General features: G+C 34.2%; 1 protein-coding gene across 1 annotated transcript in view; it reads left to right on the top strand.

The window, feature by feature from the left end:
• Positions 1-15,432, top strand: part of LOC108775792 (glutamate receptor ionotropic, kainate 2) — a 125,859-nt gene that overhangs the window by 91,866 nt on the left and 18,561 nt on the right. Inside the window, exons 8-10 of the mRNA XM_018542238.1 lie at positions 8,411-8,512; positions 8,600-8,701; positions 9,135-9,338. Coding sequence (XP_018397740.1) covers positions 8,411-8,512; positions 8,600-8,701; positions 9,135-9,338 — 408 coding nt within the window. The remainder of the gene's footprint in view (positions 1-8,410; positions 8,513-8,599; positions 8,702-9,134; positions 9,339-15,432) is intronic.

The raw sequence follows: 15,432 nt of genomic DNA, 5'->3' as shown, positions 1-15,432 counted from the left end.
TCAGCCGCGGTCTTTCGTACGACCGTAATGCTTTTTAAAGGTCGTTTACGGCCTTCCTGCGTCCCGACGGCTATTCCCGTCAGGAACACTGGAAGTTGTCCTCCGTTGTTTCACGACTTGGTCCAAGTTCGTAGCTTTAACTGGGGCAGAGACGGGTCCATTAATTTACGGCCGTACTTTGTTATCCCTAGTTCCATTTTCAATTCCGTAAGAACCGCCGTGCGCTCGCTGGAATAAGCTGACACCGAACGACATTTTAATTAATCCATCCTCGTTTGCGGAAAAAGAACGTAAAATTTGTAAACGAAGATCTTGTATTAGTAAAAGCAGTGCAGATTTAATTTTAAAAAATGCTGATACTTGCATTTAGCTGCTAATAAACTTATATATTATTTGCACATTGAACAAAAGACAACATACATGTGTATGGAATAGTTATTGGACAGGAATTGAATGTTGTAAATATAGAAAAACCTATAACAGAACTAAAGCCTGCATGTGCATCAATATTTCACTGTTCGCAAAACCAATATATGCAATAGAATTTATTTATTGTGTTGGAGCTTTTTCTCTTAGATTGATATTTATGTGTGCGACTAAATACTGATACCGTTAAAAATAACTCCATTTTGATTGTTTGTATGGTTTCCATTCCCATATGTTGTCAATATGTAAAAACATATTTCAAATAATCTCCGTTATTATTACCAATATACAACTATGATATAGAAAGAGCTGTTAGATTTTTAGTTCTGTTTGTAAATGATATAGAGCAAGTTTTGACTTGTTAATTATACGTAACAAAGAATTTAGCTCTAGGGATGAAACAGTCAACTTTCCATTTATGTTCGTTTTTGTAAGCATTCAATTTTATACAGCCAAGCTCGATTGATTCCTACCTTGTCTGCGAAACGATTCTATCGTGTCTGCTCATCGATCTTATTTAATTTTCAAATGGATCTGCCGAGAATCTTAAATCGCTCAAGGAGATTGAAAGTAATCCTTACAAGATCAACGCGCGTTTGTAACTCTCTCGAACTGCTTCATTCTAGGTCTATTTGAATGATTCAAATTCGAGAAACCAAGTATTTTAAAGTGTCGAGAGAGATTCTCGTCGCAGGGAATTATTTTCGGGTGCAATGTACTATTTGGTGTCACAAACGATAGCTTCCTAAATTAACATAAATCTTTGTTATCGAAATTTCGCCTTTATTCGATTGCACTCGATATAACGGCACCGAGAATTATTCAATAAATTGCGAATTTTCCGGGGTATGCAATGCATAATCGTATATCCGGGACATTATGGCCATATCGAAATTCGACCATTGAATATACGAAAATCATACGCCGTGTATATATCGAATAATTTGTTCCAAATGTTCCGTCACACGGAATTTGATCGTTGAATATTTTTTAAAATACTGAAAACGAGAATCCGTAATTGGCTCACAATCAGTTTCCAATAGTGTTCATTAACTGGATAACAGTTAAATTGAATTTTATATCGATATATAAATATGTACAATATATAAATACAATATTGAATTTATTAAATGATATGTGTATTTAATAATTTTAGTAACTATTAAACATATTGTACATGTCACTTAATAGATTCAAATTAGAATATAAATTATTAAGGAAAACAGTTATATACCAGTCTCTATCGAAGTGATATAATTTACATCTTATTAATCAAAATTTGTAATGTTGAATATTTGTTTCAAATAAATAATAAAAAAATAATAGAACATTATTAACGTGAAACATATAACGCAAGTTATTTTCAATTTTGTACATTTCTTGAATGTTCCTGATTTTGCAAGAGTACGCGTATCTTACAATTAGCGAAGCTCTTCATCCAATAATTTTTTTGCAACTGTAAATATGCATTTCATTTTTTCTGCAAAACGAAGTTTGGCAAGAGAGGGAAAAAGAGAAAAAGAGAGCTATCTCGGTACGTACACGATTGAAATATAAGTGTCTAAATTTAGCGATACGATTTTCCTTGCTCCATGCCGGAGAAATTTCAACTTTTCTTACTAGATGAATACTTGCTTACCTGCTACTTTCTGTATATCTTCGTGCAATCTTCATCTCTTTTTTCGAGATAAATATTCCCTTTCATTTTACGTACGAATAAGATAAACAAATAACATCATGCACAAGGCATTAAAGTCTTATTTATTAATTACGAATGTTCCACCTCGTATAATATTATCGCGTACGTTGATATTTCGTTCTTTCGACCTTCGGGCAGAAAGAAAAAAAAATCCCTCCGCGCGAAAGAAAAATAAACGACTTTCTACAGGGTCGTGACTTTTTTACAGCACCGACGAGAAAGCTCAACCTGTCGCCGTGACATCGAGGAAAAGTGTTAAATCACACACACACACACACACACACACACACACACATATATATATTTATACATACGTACATACATATATATAGAGAGAAAGAGGGAGAGAGAGAGAGAATGTTTACTAACTGCTGGTCCAGCCAAGTTCGCTGTTCTTTTCTATACTGTTATTTCTTTTTCTTGCTACTTCTTATTCTCGTCGCGATTTACGAGAGTAAGCTTTCTCTCCAAACTTTATTTTTGGGAACGAGAGAATTTAATCCATTTTTATTACAAAAGTAAATGCATTAATCAAAGTTAAGTACAGTATCGACAATTACAGTTACACACATAGGTGAATACGTAAAGCGACGGTTACGTATTACGTAACCACGGTTACTGATTGCTTCGAAAATGTACCGCACAGCATTCCATTGGTTCGACAATAACTTCATTGTAGTAACAAAGTTCAGCCGCGAATAATTTACTAATGGGATTGTTTCGACCATTCGTGCGAATCTATTGTTCAATGAATCGCAACATTATAAGGGAATTCGTATACCGGGACATAGAATAATTAATTACACTTACGAGCTTGTTTCTTTAATTAAATGTCAATCACACGACTTGCACGTATCTTAAAAGGAAACGAAGGATGTCTTGGTATAATTTATTACTATCGTCCGAAGAGAATTTCTAAGGTATATTAAAATTATTTTTCCTGACGTTCTGATTTCACTGAAATTAAGCGTTTCCGCTTTTGCTGCTTGATATGAGATCTGTTTGCTGGTTGTACCATCACGTGTTCTATATATGAGACTAAAATGTGCCACGAGATTTGTGACGGTGCAACTCGGTTTTCTTCGCTTTTAAGACGACTTCTCATATTCCGCTCGCGTGGCCAGGATATATGCGGTACGACACGAGACTCGCGAAGAGCATACAATGATAAAAGTCGTAGTCCTCGCGCCACGTCCGTCCATGAAAGGAGATTTTCTCGCGGACGAAAGGAGTGTCTCCCGTAATGACAATTTACAATTATCCCGATGCTCCGACGAGCAACCGTCGTTACCGTTGCCCCGCGACATTTTCTCGCTGCGAAAGTGAGACACTTTCGCATTGGTGTCACGCTCGACAATCCGTGGTAACTTCCGCTTTGGCTTTAATTAGACTCGCCGCAAGAGTGACTGCCGAATAGCGACTGCAGGAGATACCGGGCTAAATTTACCGATCGTTCATTCTGGCTGTCCTTGCGGCCCACCTGAATTTTGATAGGCGTATAATAAAGGGAATTAAAGCTGTTAGACTACGAGGATTTTGTGACACGCCACTTTATTAAAATAGCAAGGAGTTATGCGAACAGATGAAAGTCTAGCCATCTTCAAAAAATTACATTTGTTATTTAATATTTAATAAATATCAGTCAGAAGATGATAAACTAAATAAGTACAAAAATTAATTAAACTATTATAAAAATCTAAAACATACTTAATTTGTAAATCGGCTTTATATATTTATTTTTATTATATCATGTGTATAATCATACGAATTTTATAATAGTTTTTTATTTTTAAGTTGTCCAAGGTTTTAAAGTTTCTCTCAACAAGTTGCAATATTTTATTAGCAAGAGAATGAAAATCTTCCATTCTTTCTTTCAGATTTGTTTCCTAACAATAGTAACAATATTTGATTAGCAAAGAGAATTAAAATTTCAATTCAGTTAGAAAAAACAGCTTTGTAATGCTACAAGGCATGTATAAATTTAACAATTTTGAAGTTAGCAACAGTCAAGTCTTTGTATTTATCTGAAACAATTTGTAATTCTCGATAATAAAATATGAAGATGTAACATATAATATAGAGAGAAATACAATGACATTGTTTATTAAATCTATGTTATTAATTTATTATGAAGTATGTTTAAATGCGCGTGAAGCGGTATTTAGTAGTCGCGGTTTGCGAACTGTCATAACATTTTACATTTACATTCATTTATGCAATAGCATAATTTACATGTTATGAATATTTTATGAGGGCACCAGTGTAATATATTTAAAACATGCGATGTCGCTAATTTAGTACAATGTCGCTTTTCATACGTTAATTTCACACTTTATGGTTCCGCGCTGACGAAAAATCTGGTGGACAGTCAACTCGGCTGCACTCGTGGAAAATATAAAACTAATGCAAAAGAATGTGGCCAAGATAAATGTGGTGCGACTGTATATACTTCAGTGTGTTGGAGTATTAATTATGCCTCGCGTAACTTTTAAGTTAACCTAGGAGCACGATTTAGAAGAACATTAATGGTTTTGTTTTAAAAGGAAGACGAATGTTATGCTATAATATTTCTTACTATTTTGTTATAAAAGAGAACGTGGGAACATTGAGGCAATAGAAATGAGAAATCATCAATTTTCTCTTAGCAAAAGTTTCTGCTCAATGGGATAATTAAACTTTAAACTTGCGTTTGCTCTGCTCCACATCATTTTCCATTTCTACGTATTCCATTCTTGCATTAATTCACAGAAATGAAATGCCATCAAAAAATTTTTAGCTCTCTTCAACTCTCGTGTTTCCATATTTGTAAATATTATTTATTCAAGCACCATGTTTTTTTATCATATTTCAGTATTATCAAGAATTCAACATTACCAAGAAGTGTTATGAAGATTTAAATGTATTTTTGTTTTATTTTGCGGCGATTTTATTCGCAAATCGGGAAAGGCGAATCGACGATTAGATGGGACGATTTTACTGCCGCGAGAATAAGCTGAAATGCATTTCTTTTATCCGGTATTATTTGTTTTTCGAATTTCGTTGCCAGATGCATCCTGCCGTGAATAGTACATAATCCCAAGAACATCAATAAAATTTCTGTACAATTTTTAATATTTGAAAATCTAATAATACAAACTGTATTAATGATGAAAAATTGGATAATAAAAAAGTAATATTTGCAACGTTATTAAACCGTATGCGTATATTTCTTTACGCAGTTATTTTCCATTTTTTCTTTTTACAATCGAGCTCTTACATTTTAATTCTTTGCGGTTCACAGCAAACATATGGGTTATATCGAACGTATAGGAAAATAAAAGTATAAAAGGATGTTTCACCAGATTTAAGTGCATTGCTATAAAAAAATTGTAACTTCCTCGGTTTTGTAACAAAAAAATGTTATTCCACAGAAAGGTATGACAAAAAGATTTTAAAATATTATATATATAATAAATATTTGACTTTTAAAGTACAGATTTTTAGTGAATGTTATAGAAGTCGTTCATATAGAAACAATATAAATCATCGTTTAATATACGAAATCATATACCACAGTGTGGGTCGAATGTTTCGACGTAAACAATGAGCAAAAAAATCGGATTCTGGATATTCTTAGAGCAAATAATTCTAGAAACATTTTGAGAGCAAAATGATCCCGGCAATTGATTGCTTTAATGTACTTTACTCTTGTACGCGAGCCAGCACAGCCACACTTTGGGTCGAATTTTTCGACATAAACGGTGAGCAAAAAAATCGGATTCTGGATATTCTTAGAGCAAATAATTCTAGAAACATTTCGAGACCAAAATGATCCCGACAATTGATTGCTTTAATGTACTTTACTCTTGTACGCGAGCCAGCACAGCCATACTTTGGGTCGAATTTTTCGACATAAACGGTGAATAAAAAAATCGAGAATAGAGCAAAAAATTAGCAAAAAAATAGCCCTTCAAGAATATGCACTTGATTTTTCATTTGCTGCTATTTTCCTTTGTGGCTGTGCTAACTTTAGTCTTAATCTAGCACAGCCATGAGTTTTAACAAATCGGCTGGAGCAAAAAAATCGGGAATAGAGCAAAAAAGTAGCAAAAAAATAGCATAATATGTGTTATTGGTCGCGTTTGATTGTGCTGAAGTGGCTGTGCTAGCTTAATAGACATTTTAAAGACGCCTCCAGACTATATGGCCAATATATACGCCAACTTTGCACATATCGCTAAATATTGGCATTTAATATGTATAATTGTGTATGACGTGTATGTATGATATTTCTTGCTAATGTTGCCGAACGTTGGCCATATTGTCTGGAGGCCCCTTAAGCTTTATCGAAATAAAAGGGGAGGAGAAAGAAAAAGAAATATAATTAAATATAAATAAATATAATTAAAAATATTTTGAAATAATATCGTCAATTGTAAAAGAGATTCGCCCGCTTATCTTTTTCTTCTAGAAGTTCGTACATTTCATGATTTTTTTCAAAACTGTACGTATCCATCTGTTTCGTAGCTAGGTATTTTTCGCCAATGTTCTATCACTTTCTTACTTAGGTCACTTTATTACTTAGGTAATCGTTGATGGTCCCGCAAATTTCATGGCATTTTACCGAAAGCCAGCGAATATGACCTACCGCTCTCGTCTGAATAGCGTATGAGTGGCGTAAAATCCTCAAGAAAGGAGCTTTAACAGCTTTACGAGATTCGCGCCCCCGTAAACGGTAACGACTTTCTAAGTGCGAAAATTTTTAAGGCAACTAGGAAAATTTCTGAGCCGGTAATACGGCCACTAGCCGTTAGCCAAACTACTGCAGGACGAGTTTTGTCTTTGCGCTGATGCTCGCCGAAATTGAGAGATTTATGCCGGCGATGCGCATCCATCTTGCATCGCATTTTAATGCAGTTTATATGGAGCATGTAGAAAATCTTCTCGTCTAGGCTAACTTTCTATTATCCCTTCGGTACCAAGAAAACAACGCACTTGGATACTCAACTAATTCGGTTATTTAAACTTTTATAAAATAGTACTGTAAAAAAGTTCTGTTTTTAATTGAAATGCTAAATATTAAGATATAAAAAAATGTACGTATTTTTATTATTAAATCAAATTTTGCAATAAAGCTCACGAGAACTGATGAACGTGTAGAGAATGTATTATTTGAAATTAAATACAGACGTTGCGATCCCCGATTTAGGTCTTCTTTAGCATAATATTGAAAGTTAATCAAATTGCACAATTTTGCTTTACAGTAAACTATATATAAAATTAATTAAAACTTACATTAATTAAAGCAATTATAGTCAAGTAAAATAATAAAAAATTTGTATCAGTAATATATAGTAACGACAAGAAGACAAAGCAGAGCGCAAATAAGAACAACAATTAAATGTGTGTAATTCAAGATGTTTTGAGCTTGTGAGAGATTATCGAACGGTTCATACAATAAATTAATAAATAAAGTAGATAAACACAGCAATATCAAAACTTTATAGAAAAGTCATAATATAAAAGATCCATATCATTTTGTAAATTTAATTCTTTTTGTAAATTTATTAATGAAAAGTTATAAGCCACACTACATTCTCAGCTTTCTCTTCTCCTCTCCTCTTTCTATATCACATATACAATGTATAGAAAGTGAATCCCCAAGAGAAGCAACTCAGTATCAGATTGCTTCCTGTTCTGATGAAGTGAACTACATGTTCACGAAACTTTAGCATTTAACGATGTATCAAGACACGAAAATAACACGTAAATCGCGCAGCTTAAAAGTTAAACAATGGAAAAGCATTGAAAAAGTTTTGGAACAAGAAAGCTAGGTACGTCATATTCAAAGTGGCGCAGAAGGGTTATAATACTCGTAGTACAACGTAGCCAAAAGTCTTATCTCAGGTATTTTACGATCATAGGTATCGGAATAAAGTAATTCTTGTTTCTAACTTATTTAAAAAAAATGCCCCTATATTGCTATATTTAAACTTTAAAAATTACGTACTGATTTAAATCGAATTTCATTTGTCAACTGAAATAAATAGGACTGAATAAATGGGATTGAAGAAATAACTGGAATACTGTCATTGGAGTATCAGGAGACGTGGTAGTGTCTCCGGCCGTGTTCAAAAACTGAAATATATATTGTACGTGTGCTCTACAAAATGCTTGTTCTTTCAAATTCAATCTGCTGTACCGTCACGCTGAATCGAGCGCGGAATAAGGCTGACGAACTCATGCATGTAACATATGTAAGAGTGCACTCTCACGAACGCGAATCCGCAATGGTTTTTGTTGCAGGTCGAGATGAAAGGAATCTCCGGACCTATTGAATTTAAAGAAGGCCGTAGAATTCAGTTTAAATTGGATCTGCTGAAACTGAAACAACACTCACTCGTTAAGGTACGTCGTGTAAGCAAAACAGGAAGCGTGTTAGGAGGGCAACGCGAATATCAAATGTGTATGTAATAAAATTATATGTAAAACTAGGTTGGCGAGTGGCGTCCCGGCGCCGGTGTCAACGTTACAGACACCGCGGCCTTTTTCGAGCCTAGCATCGGGAACGTAACTCTGATTGTAATCACTATACTGGTGAGTTTCTATCGACATCAAATCTGCATTTTGTTGCGCAATAATTTCGTTCTTCCTTGCATATCTTTATATAAATCTACGTGCAACTTTATTGCAAAATTATGCGACATTTGGACGCAGCTTAAAGGAATGTATTCAAATATATTCATAATAATTTCTGCTTTCTAAAAAAAAAAAAAAAGAAGGGAAGATACACGCAAAGCGAGATAGATTGCCGCATAATGCCGACTGTTTTATTGTTGCAACTCCGACACCGCCGTACCACCCATTTTGGAAGAACGAGTCGAACGAGAAACGCGCGATAGCCGTTGAAAGTTCCTCGATATGGTCGGCGCCAACGTGTCTCGTCATAAATCCGCGTTACGCCGCGGCGGTCTCAAAGCGCTTTTCGTTATTCTTGCATGAATTCCGGTTCGCTCGTCGTCGGACGCAGGAGACGCCGTACGTGATGATGCACCACGGAAAGAACTACACCGGGAACTCGCGATTTTACGGTTTTTGCATGGACCTCTTGGCGGTGGTGGCGAGGGAGGTAGGCTTCTCGTACCGCTTGGAGCTGGTACCGGACAGGAAGTACGGCGCACGAGATCCGGAGACCGGCGAATGGAACGGCATCGTACGAGAGCTCATGCGACATGTATGATTTGGTTTGTTTGTTTCATTTCTCACATCTCCCTGTAATACATGATCCCATCCTGAACACTCGCTTACGTATATCGCTTGAATCTCTGGAGAAATCTCTCGTCGAATTATTTACTTCGAATAACTAAGGCAAGTTTAACCTAAAATCATGTACCACGGATTAGAACAAATCCCATAGTAATTGTTGTATCGAGAATTGCGATTACATTATTCGCTAATGTATTTTGGCTAACTAATACGAGGTTGTACTACTGTGAATGTTTCCTTCCTACTAATTTAATGCTCCATTAACGTTTTGATAGTTCAGTATGTAATCGCATTAATGGTAGAAATGTAAACAGTATTAGCGTGTTGTATATAAAATTGTTTAATTTGTACAAATATAAACGTAAGTAATAAAATTATCCTATCCTGTTGTAATCCTGTAATTTTTTAATTTAATTTTATTATATAATTTGATTTGTGCATTTAGTTGCAACAATTCTGTGCTCGATTATATTCTAATAACTCATTACGATTAATTATTTTGATATTTACTATATTGTAGAAACAGGCTGTCTTTGTAAAGATAAATCGTAATGATGTATATGTCATAATATACACGGTACGACGTTAACAATTTGCAAATGTCAGTCGCCATGAAATAAGATCGTAAATCGGTTAACGATCATAGCAAACCATTTATTGATCGTACTGTTTCATGCAAACATCACATTGTAGGATCATGGGATTCACCAACAGTGTCAATTACATGTTTCAATTAGCACAATTACACCAAGCCTACGCTGTAAAAAATAAAATGGTAATTTTAACTCAAAGTCGTTGAGTGGATTTTCTGAGACATGCAAAAATGTTAAAATTAACATTTAATTGTGTTAATTTTAATATTTTTGCATATCTCAGAAAATCCACTCAACGTCTTTGAAATAAAATTAACATTTTATTTTTTACAATGTATGTACCATATAATATACATACATGTAACTTTATATGAAATTTTTAATTGAAAATAATTATTTCTTCTCCAATATTATTCATTATTATTTTCCAATGAATAAAAGATTTTTCGATAATGTGAGAAATAAAAATGATAGTTTACATGAAGCGTATTATTTAATTTATGTATATTTTCAAACGATAAAGTAGTATTTCTTGATTATTTGTATTTGATACAACTCAAGTTATATAACTCATATAACTTTAACGCGAATTTCTCCCTTAAAGCAAATCAATTTATTTAGTCAATTACATAGTAAATTACATAAATAAAAACGTTTTAACCCAACATGAACCAAAATAAAATTAAAATAAACAATTACATATCAAAGTGTAAAACAATAGTTAGAGTTATTAAATAAAGTTGAAATTACATGTCATGTTAAATCGAAAGTTGCGTCAAAAAATAAAGCTGTGTAATCAAAAATAATTCGAAAATGTAATCGATAATAAGCTTTATTTAAAATGTTACTGTGACTATTGTTTCGCATTTCAATACTTTATTTATTGCAATTTTATTTTAACCTATGTTTATCTTCTCTCTCTCTCTCTCTCTCTCTCTCTCTCTCTCTCTCTCTCTCTCTCTCTCTCTTCTCTCTTATGTGCAATGAAGAGAACTACAAAGTTAAAATTGAAACGTATGCATCTTTATTTAATTTAATATGAGTAATTGATTTATAATGTTATTATTATTCACAAATATATATATATTCGTTGGTTCTTCTTAGCTCATTGTTCCTTTATTTTATTTGTATTTATTCTTGGAGCTATGCGTTTAATATACTACTCGTGATAGTGGTGGTGTTTATCGATATTAAATATATAATACATATGTATAATATGATAATTTATAATTATTTATAATTGAAAATTGCAAGAGTCATTTTTATACGGATATGAAAATTAACGTATAACTCATATTTTTTTTGTATACCGTGATTTTTTCTTAATTAAAAGTAGCAGATGTTTTCACATTCTGTCTGTTACATTTAATTAAGTAGCATAAAGAAACATATCAAGGGTTTATTTACGATGAACATTAATTATGCACAAAAATAAATACGAATAAAATATATTTCCTGTACGAACAGTATTTTATAAATTCTGCAATATCACGATGAAATTAGATATTTATTAAAATACAATATTAAAAATTTATTAAAACAATATACAAATTTAATTAAACTGTGTGTATATCATATATATGAGCAGTTTTCTTTTGGGTACTTATTGAAGGAACATATACAATTTTGAAAAGATTTGTGAATTTCTTACTTATTTTGATCAATTATTTCTTATAAATTCAAAAATGTTCTTCTCTGACTTGTATCTGAAAACTTTAATAATTTATATATCTTGTCGATACTTGCATGTGTCACTTTGTATCTGCGGTCGCGTTGAAATTTGCCTCTTCTCCTTAAATCTCTCACGCTCTTACGGCTTTTCGCTTCACGTACTTTTTGCGCTCTATTCAAAAGACTCATGCATTATTCAAAAGAGAGTTAAAAGTGGCCTTACAGCCTCCATTAAGTTGGCTTAAATTAATTTTATATCTCATTTCTGTCTTCTAGATTGCATACGGACTTTAGCACTCTCACGAGAGTGTGCCATATTAAGTAATTATTCATAAATGGCCGACCGTTTAATCCGTCTCTTCTGAATCTACGCGTACGATAAGTCAAGTGATTTTTCCGTTTTACGCGATATGTTCTTTACGTTAAAATCCACGGTAAATATTTGCCGTACAATTCGTCCCGCAAGAAATAATTTTCCTCTCACTAAGGCTTTTACATCCCTAACTAGGTATGCTAGATTTTTATCTTTGTTTTCGTGCTCGTATTCGCGCAGCTTATTTGGATTAAATCTTATGTTTGAATTTTTTTCAATTTCTTTCCATGCATATGTATACGAACATACGCATGACAATTTTTTTTACAAAAACGAATGTAAAACTTCAAACAGTACGCTCAAACGCGCACGCACACATCACACACACATAGAATATACACACAATGCACACAAACGAAACACGTGCACTCTCATCTCTTTCATTTTTTCTTTCAATCTCCTGTCATAAAAACAGTAATATTAAATAACAAGAATAAAAATATTAACAACGTAAAAGTTATAAAATGTGTTGGATATAAATATTGAATCTCAACGGATTAACACGCTTCCTTTTTTCGTTGTTCTTTTTTCCCCAACATGCCGCTTTTCAACGTGACTTAATTAATGCGTGCCAAATGCATTCTCTATATAGGCTGCAATATGCAGTTAATCCGGTCGAAATTCTCATATGCAGCTCGTAAATACCAAATCCACTCGACATACTCTCTAATTAAATCTCTCGCGTTTCCGCCGTGCGGCAGTCACCGGCCCCATTTTCATCTAAAATGGCGGAAAGCTTCATGAAGTGACGCTACTTTATTGCATTTCAAGAAGCCGATTTGAATTTAAATTTAAATCTAGACCCCGCGCGTACTAGACCTCCAACTCTCCACGTCTGAATATACGGCGACCGTGCGATAACGCTCACATCTAGAGGAGAGCATCTTTTTGTCTATATTTTCGCTCGTTCGTCGTGAGGATAATATTTGTCCGGTAGAACGAAAGTTCTCGCTCATTGCACGTTCGTCTCTCTTCCGTACGTGTACAATTATCGGAATTCTTCGGATAATTTTTCTCGTTCATTTTTCTGCATTGTTCGCCGGCGTTACTCTAACTCGATCGATTATTCGTATCAACGTTTTATCAGGTGATTTAATCCACCGTTTCTGCATACGAGAATCTACACGTCCCGAACTTGAACAAAAATTTTTCTTTCTCATTTTTTAATCATGACGTTGGATGTCGCAGATTTTTTATCATGTACGAGGGGGATAAGGAAAATTATTTATTATTAAATTATTGTATAAAATCAATTCTGATATGAAGTCAAGAAATCTCTGTTAATCAAAAATTAGATATATATTAACTTTATAAAAAAGACTTCGGCTTATTCAAATTTTTCACGATCGGACGATGCGTTTAAGATGATCAGAAAATTATACAAAACAATACATATTTATCTTGAACTTACTTGCTAATAAAATAACGATCTAAGAGAGTATTACTCATTTATTTGGCAAATTATCGTCTAGTAGGCGTAACATAACGCACGTTAATCGGTCTTCTCGCACCTGAGTCTCCGAGGCCTACAACATGTAATTACACTTGCAGAGCACATCTCGTGGGAGTGTTCAGCGTAATAGTCTATCGAAGAGTAATCCATTTAGCTGGTAATCAGCATCGAGAGAACTATCGAACGTCCGCGTCAGGGCAAGTGCATTCGCCATGCCCGCTGTGTCGTCGTAAATACCAATTAAAGCTGTCCACACCGTTACAGATACATGCACGACTCGCTATTACACGAGGTAATCTTCGGGGGAGGGGCTCTGTGATGACCGTATACTTTCATGTAAAATTCTTAAATGTTATTTTAGAGTTGGCAAGAAAGCACGGATAATTTTCAATGCGACTTTAACGCATCTCGTTGCATCACGTTTGCGATGTAATTTACAGAATATTTATATGCACAGTTTCTTGTACAAATTTTTATATGGGCGTCAAAAAGTTTAGCCACAATGTTTTATGTGACAATCAAATTAAAATGATGACAAACAATGTCAGCTTTATGTCTGGGTAGTGACGTATTTAAAAAAAGAACAGATTATATAAAGTGTTAGTTACATCTTATTAAATACCATAAAGCACCACAATATGTTCATTGATTGGTAAACTAAAATATATAGTGCACAGAATAGTATTTCCTGACATGAAAATGTAGAAAAAGGTTCTCTTTATGTTTATATCATATTAGAGTATCATATTAATTACCTGTTTTTTTAAACAGTCTAAATTGTGAAAATTGTGCCATCGAGATGCAATCTCCTCTAATAATTTGATACTCACCAAACTTTGTAATTAAACTTTTTTGTATAAGATGTGTATATGTATTTTTATAATATAAAATGTTTTTTATCTATTCAATTTACCAATCACGTCACTGAAGTAAATAAATTTATCAATCTATTATTATTATGAGTTTATCAGTTTCATTTATCAGTCTAATTTTATAACACGATTATTCGAAAATGCCTTCATTTATTATTCATTAATTAAATCCGTAGTGCGTATTCCTCGACGAAAGAACCAAAGCGACACACCAAAATTTCCCTAATCCTCTCTAACCGAGACTGAAATTGTGAAACTTGATCTCTACCGACCCTCGCCCAGAACATCCAAAAAGATTTACATCCAGTCCGTATAAAATTCCCATGACGCAAACACGCTAACGCCTTATCGTTTTACGGAACTTTGTTGTGTCGACCATATCGATAGTTCCGGCGCGGATAGTAGCATCTTGTGAAATGGATGCAGGATAACAAAATGGGCGGGAGAAACTGGCGACCGGAGACGGACTAACGTAAAGATAGGAAAGATAGAGAGAAAAGAATCGCGGGCGAAATTCTGCAGCAAGGGGGAGACGAAGCGAAAAACGGCAGCTCCTTTTTATGATCCCCATAGGAGCAGCCGTATGTAATGCTGAAGAGCGGGGGGAATTTCAGCGGAAACACGCGTTACGAAGGCTTCTGCATCGACTTGCTGAAGGAGATAGCGCGCATAGTGGGCTTCACCTACAGGATTGAACTCGTGCCGGATGGCAAGTATGGCGTTTACGATTACGAGACCGGCGAGTGGAACGGGATAGTTCGCCAGCTGATGGACAAGGTGAGTGTGTGCGATACGTGTTCGTGTGCATTGCTGCAGTTCGAATCGAATTATCTCGGAGACGTACACAGCCTATCGAAACCAAAGGAAATTGAATCGCCACGAACTGTGGCGATTGTTAGAAATAATTTTCGATTTTTTCACACTTCGAAATAATTAATTTCAAAATGCCCCATTTTTTTGTACATGGATCTCCTCTGAGTAATTTTGATTATAATAAGCGTACACGAAGAATACTTGTAATTACGGGATCGGATAACTTTCAGAGGGAGAGGATGCTGATGTGTTCATACACGATAATATAATTTATATGTTACGGAAGC

The sequence above is a fragment of the Cyphomyrmex costatus genome, unplaced genomic scaffold (assembly GCF_001594065.2).
Source record: "Cyphomyrmex costatus isolate MS0001 unplaced genomic scaffold, Ccosl1.0 scaffold32, whole genome shotgun sequence".
In the NCBI taxonomy this organism is placed as follows: Eukaryota; Metazoa; Arthropoda; class Insecta; order Hymenoptera; family Formicidae; genus Cyphomyrmex; species Cyphomyrmex costatus.
Note: the sequence above shows the minus strand (reverse complement) of the source record. Positions and strands in the feature narration are given on the sequence as shown.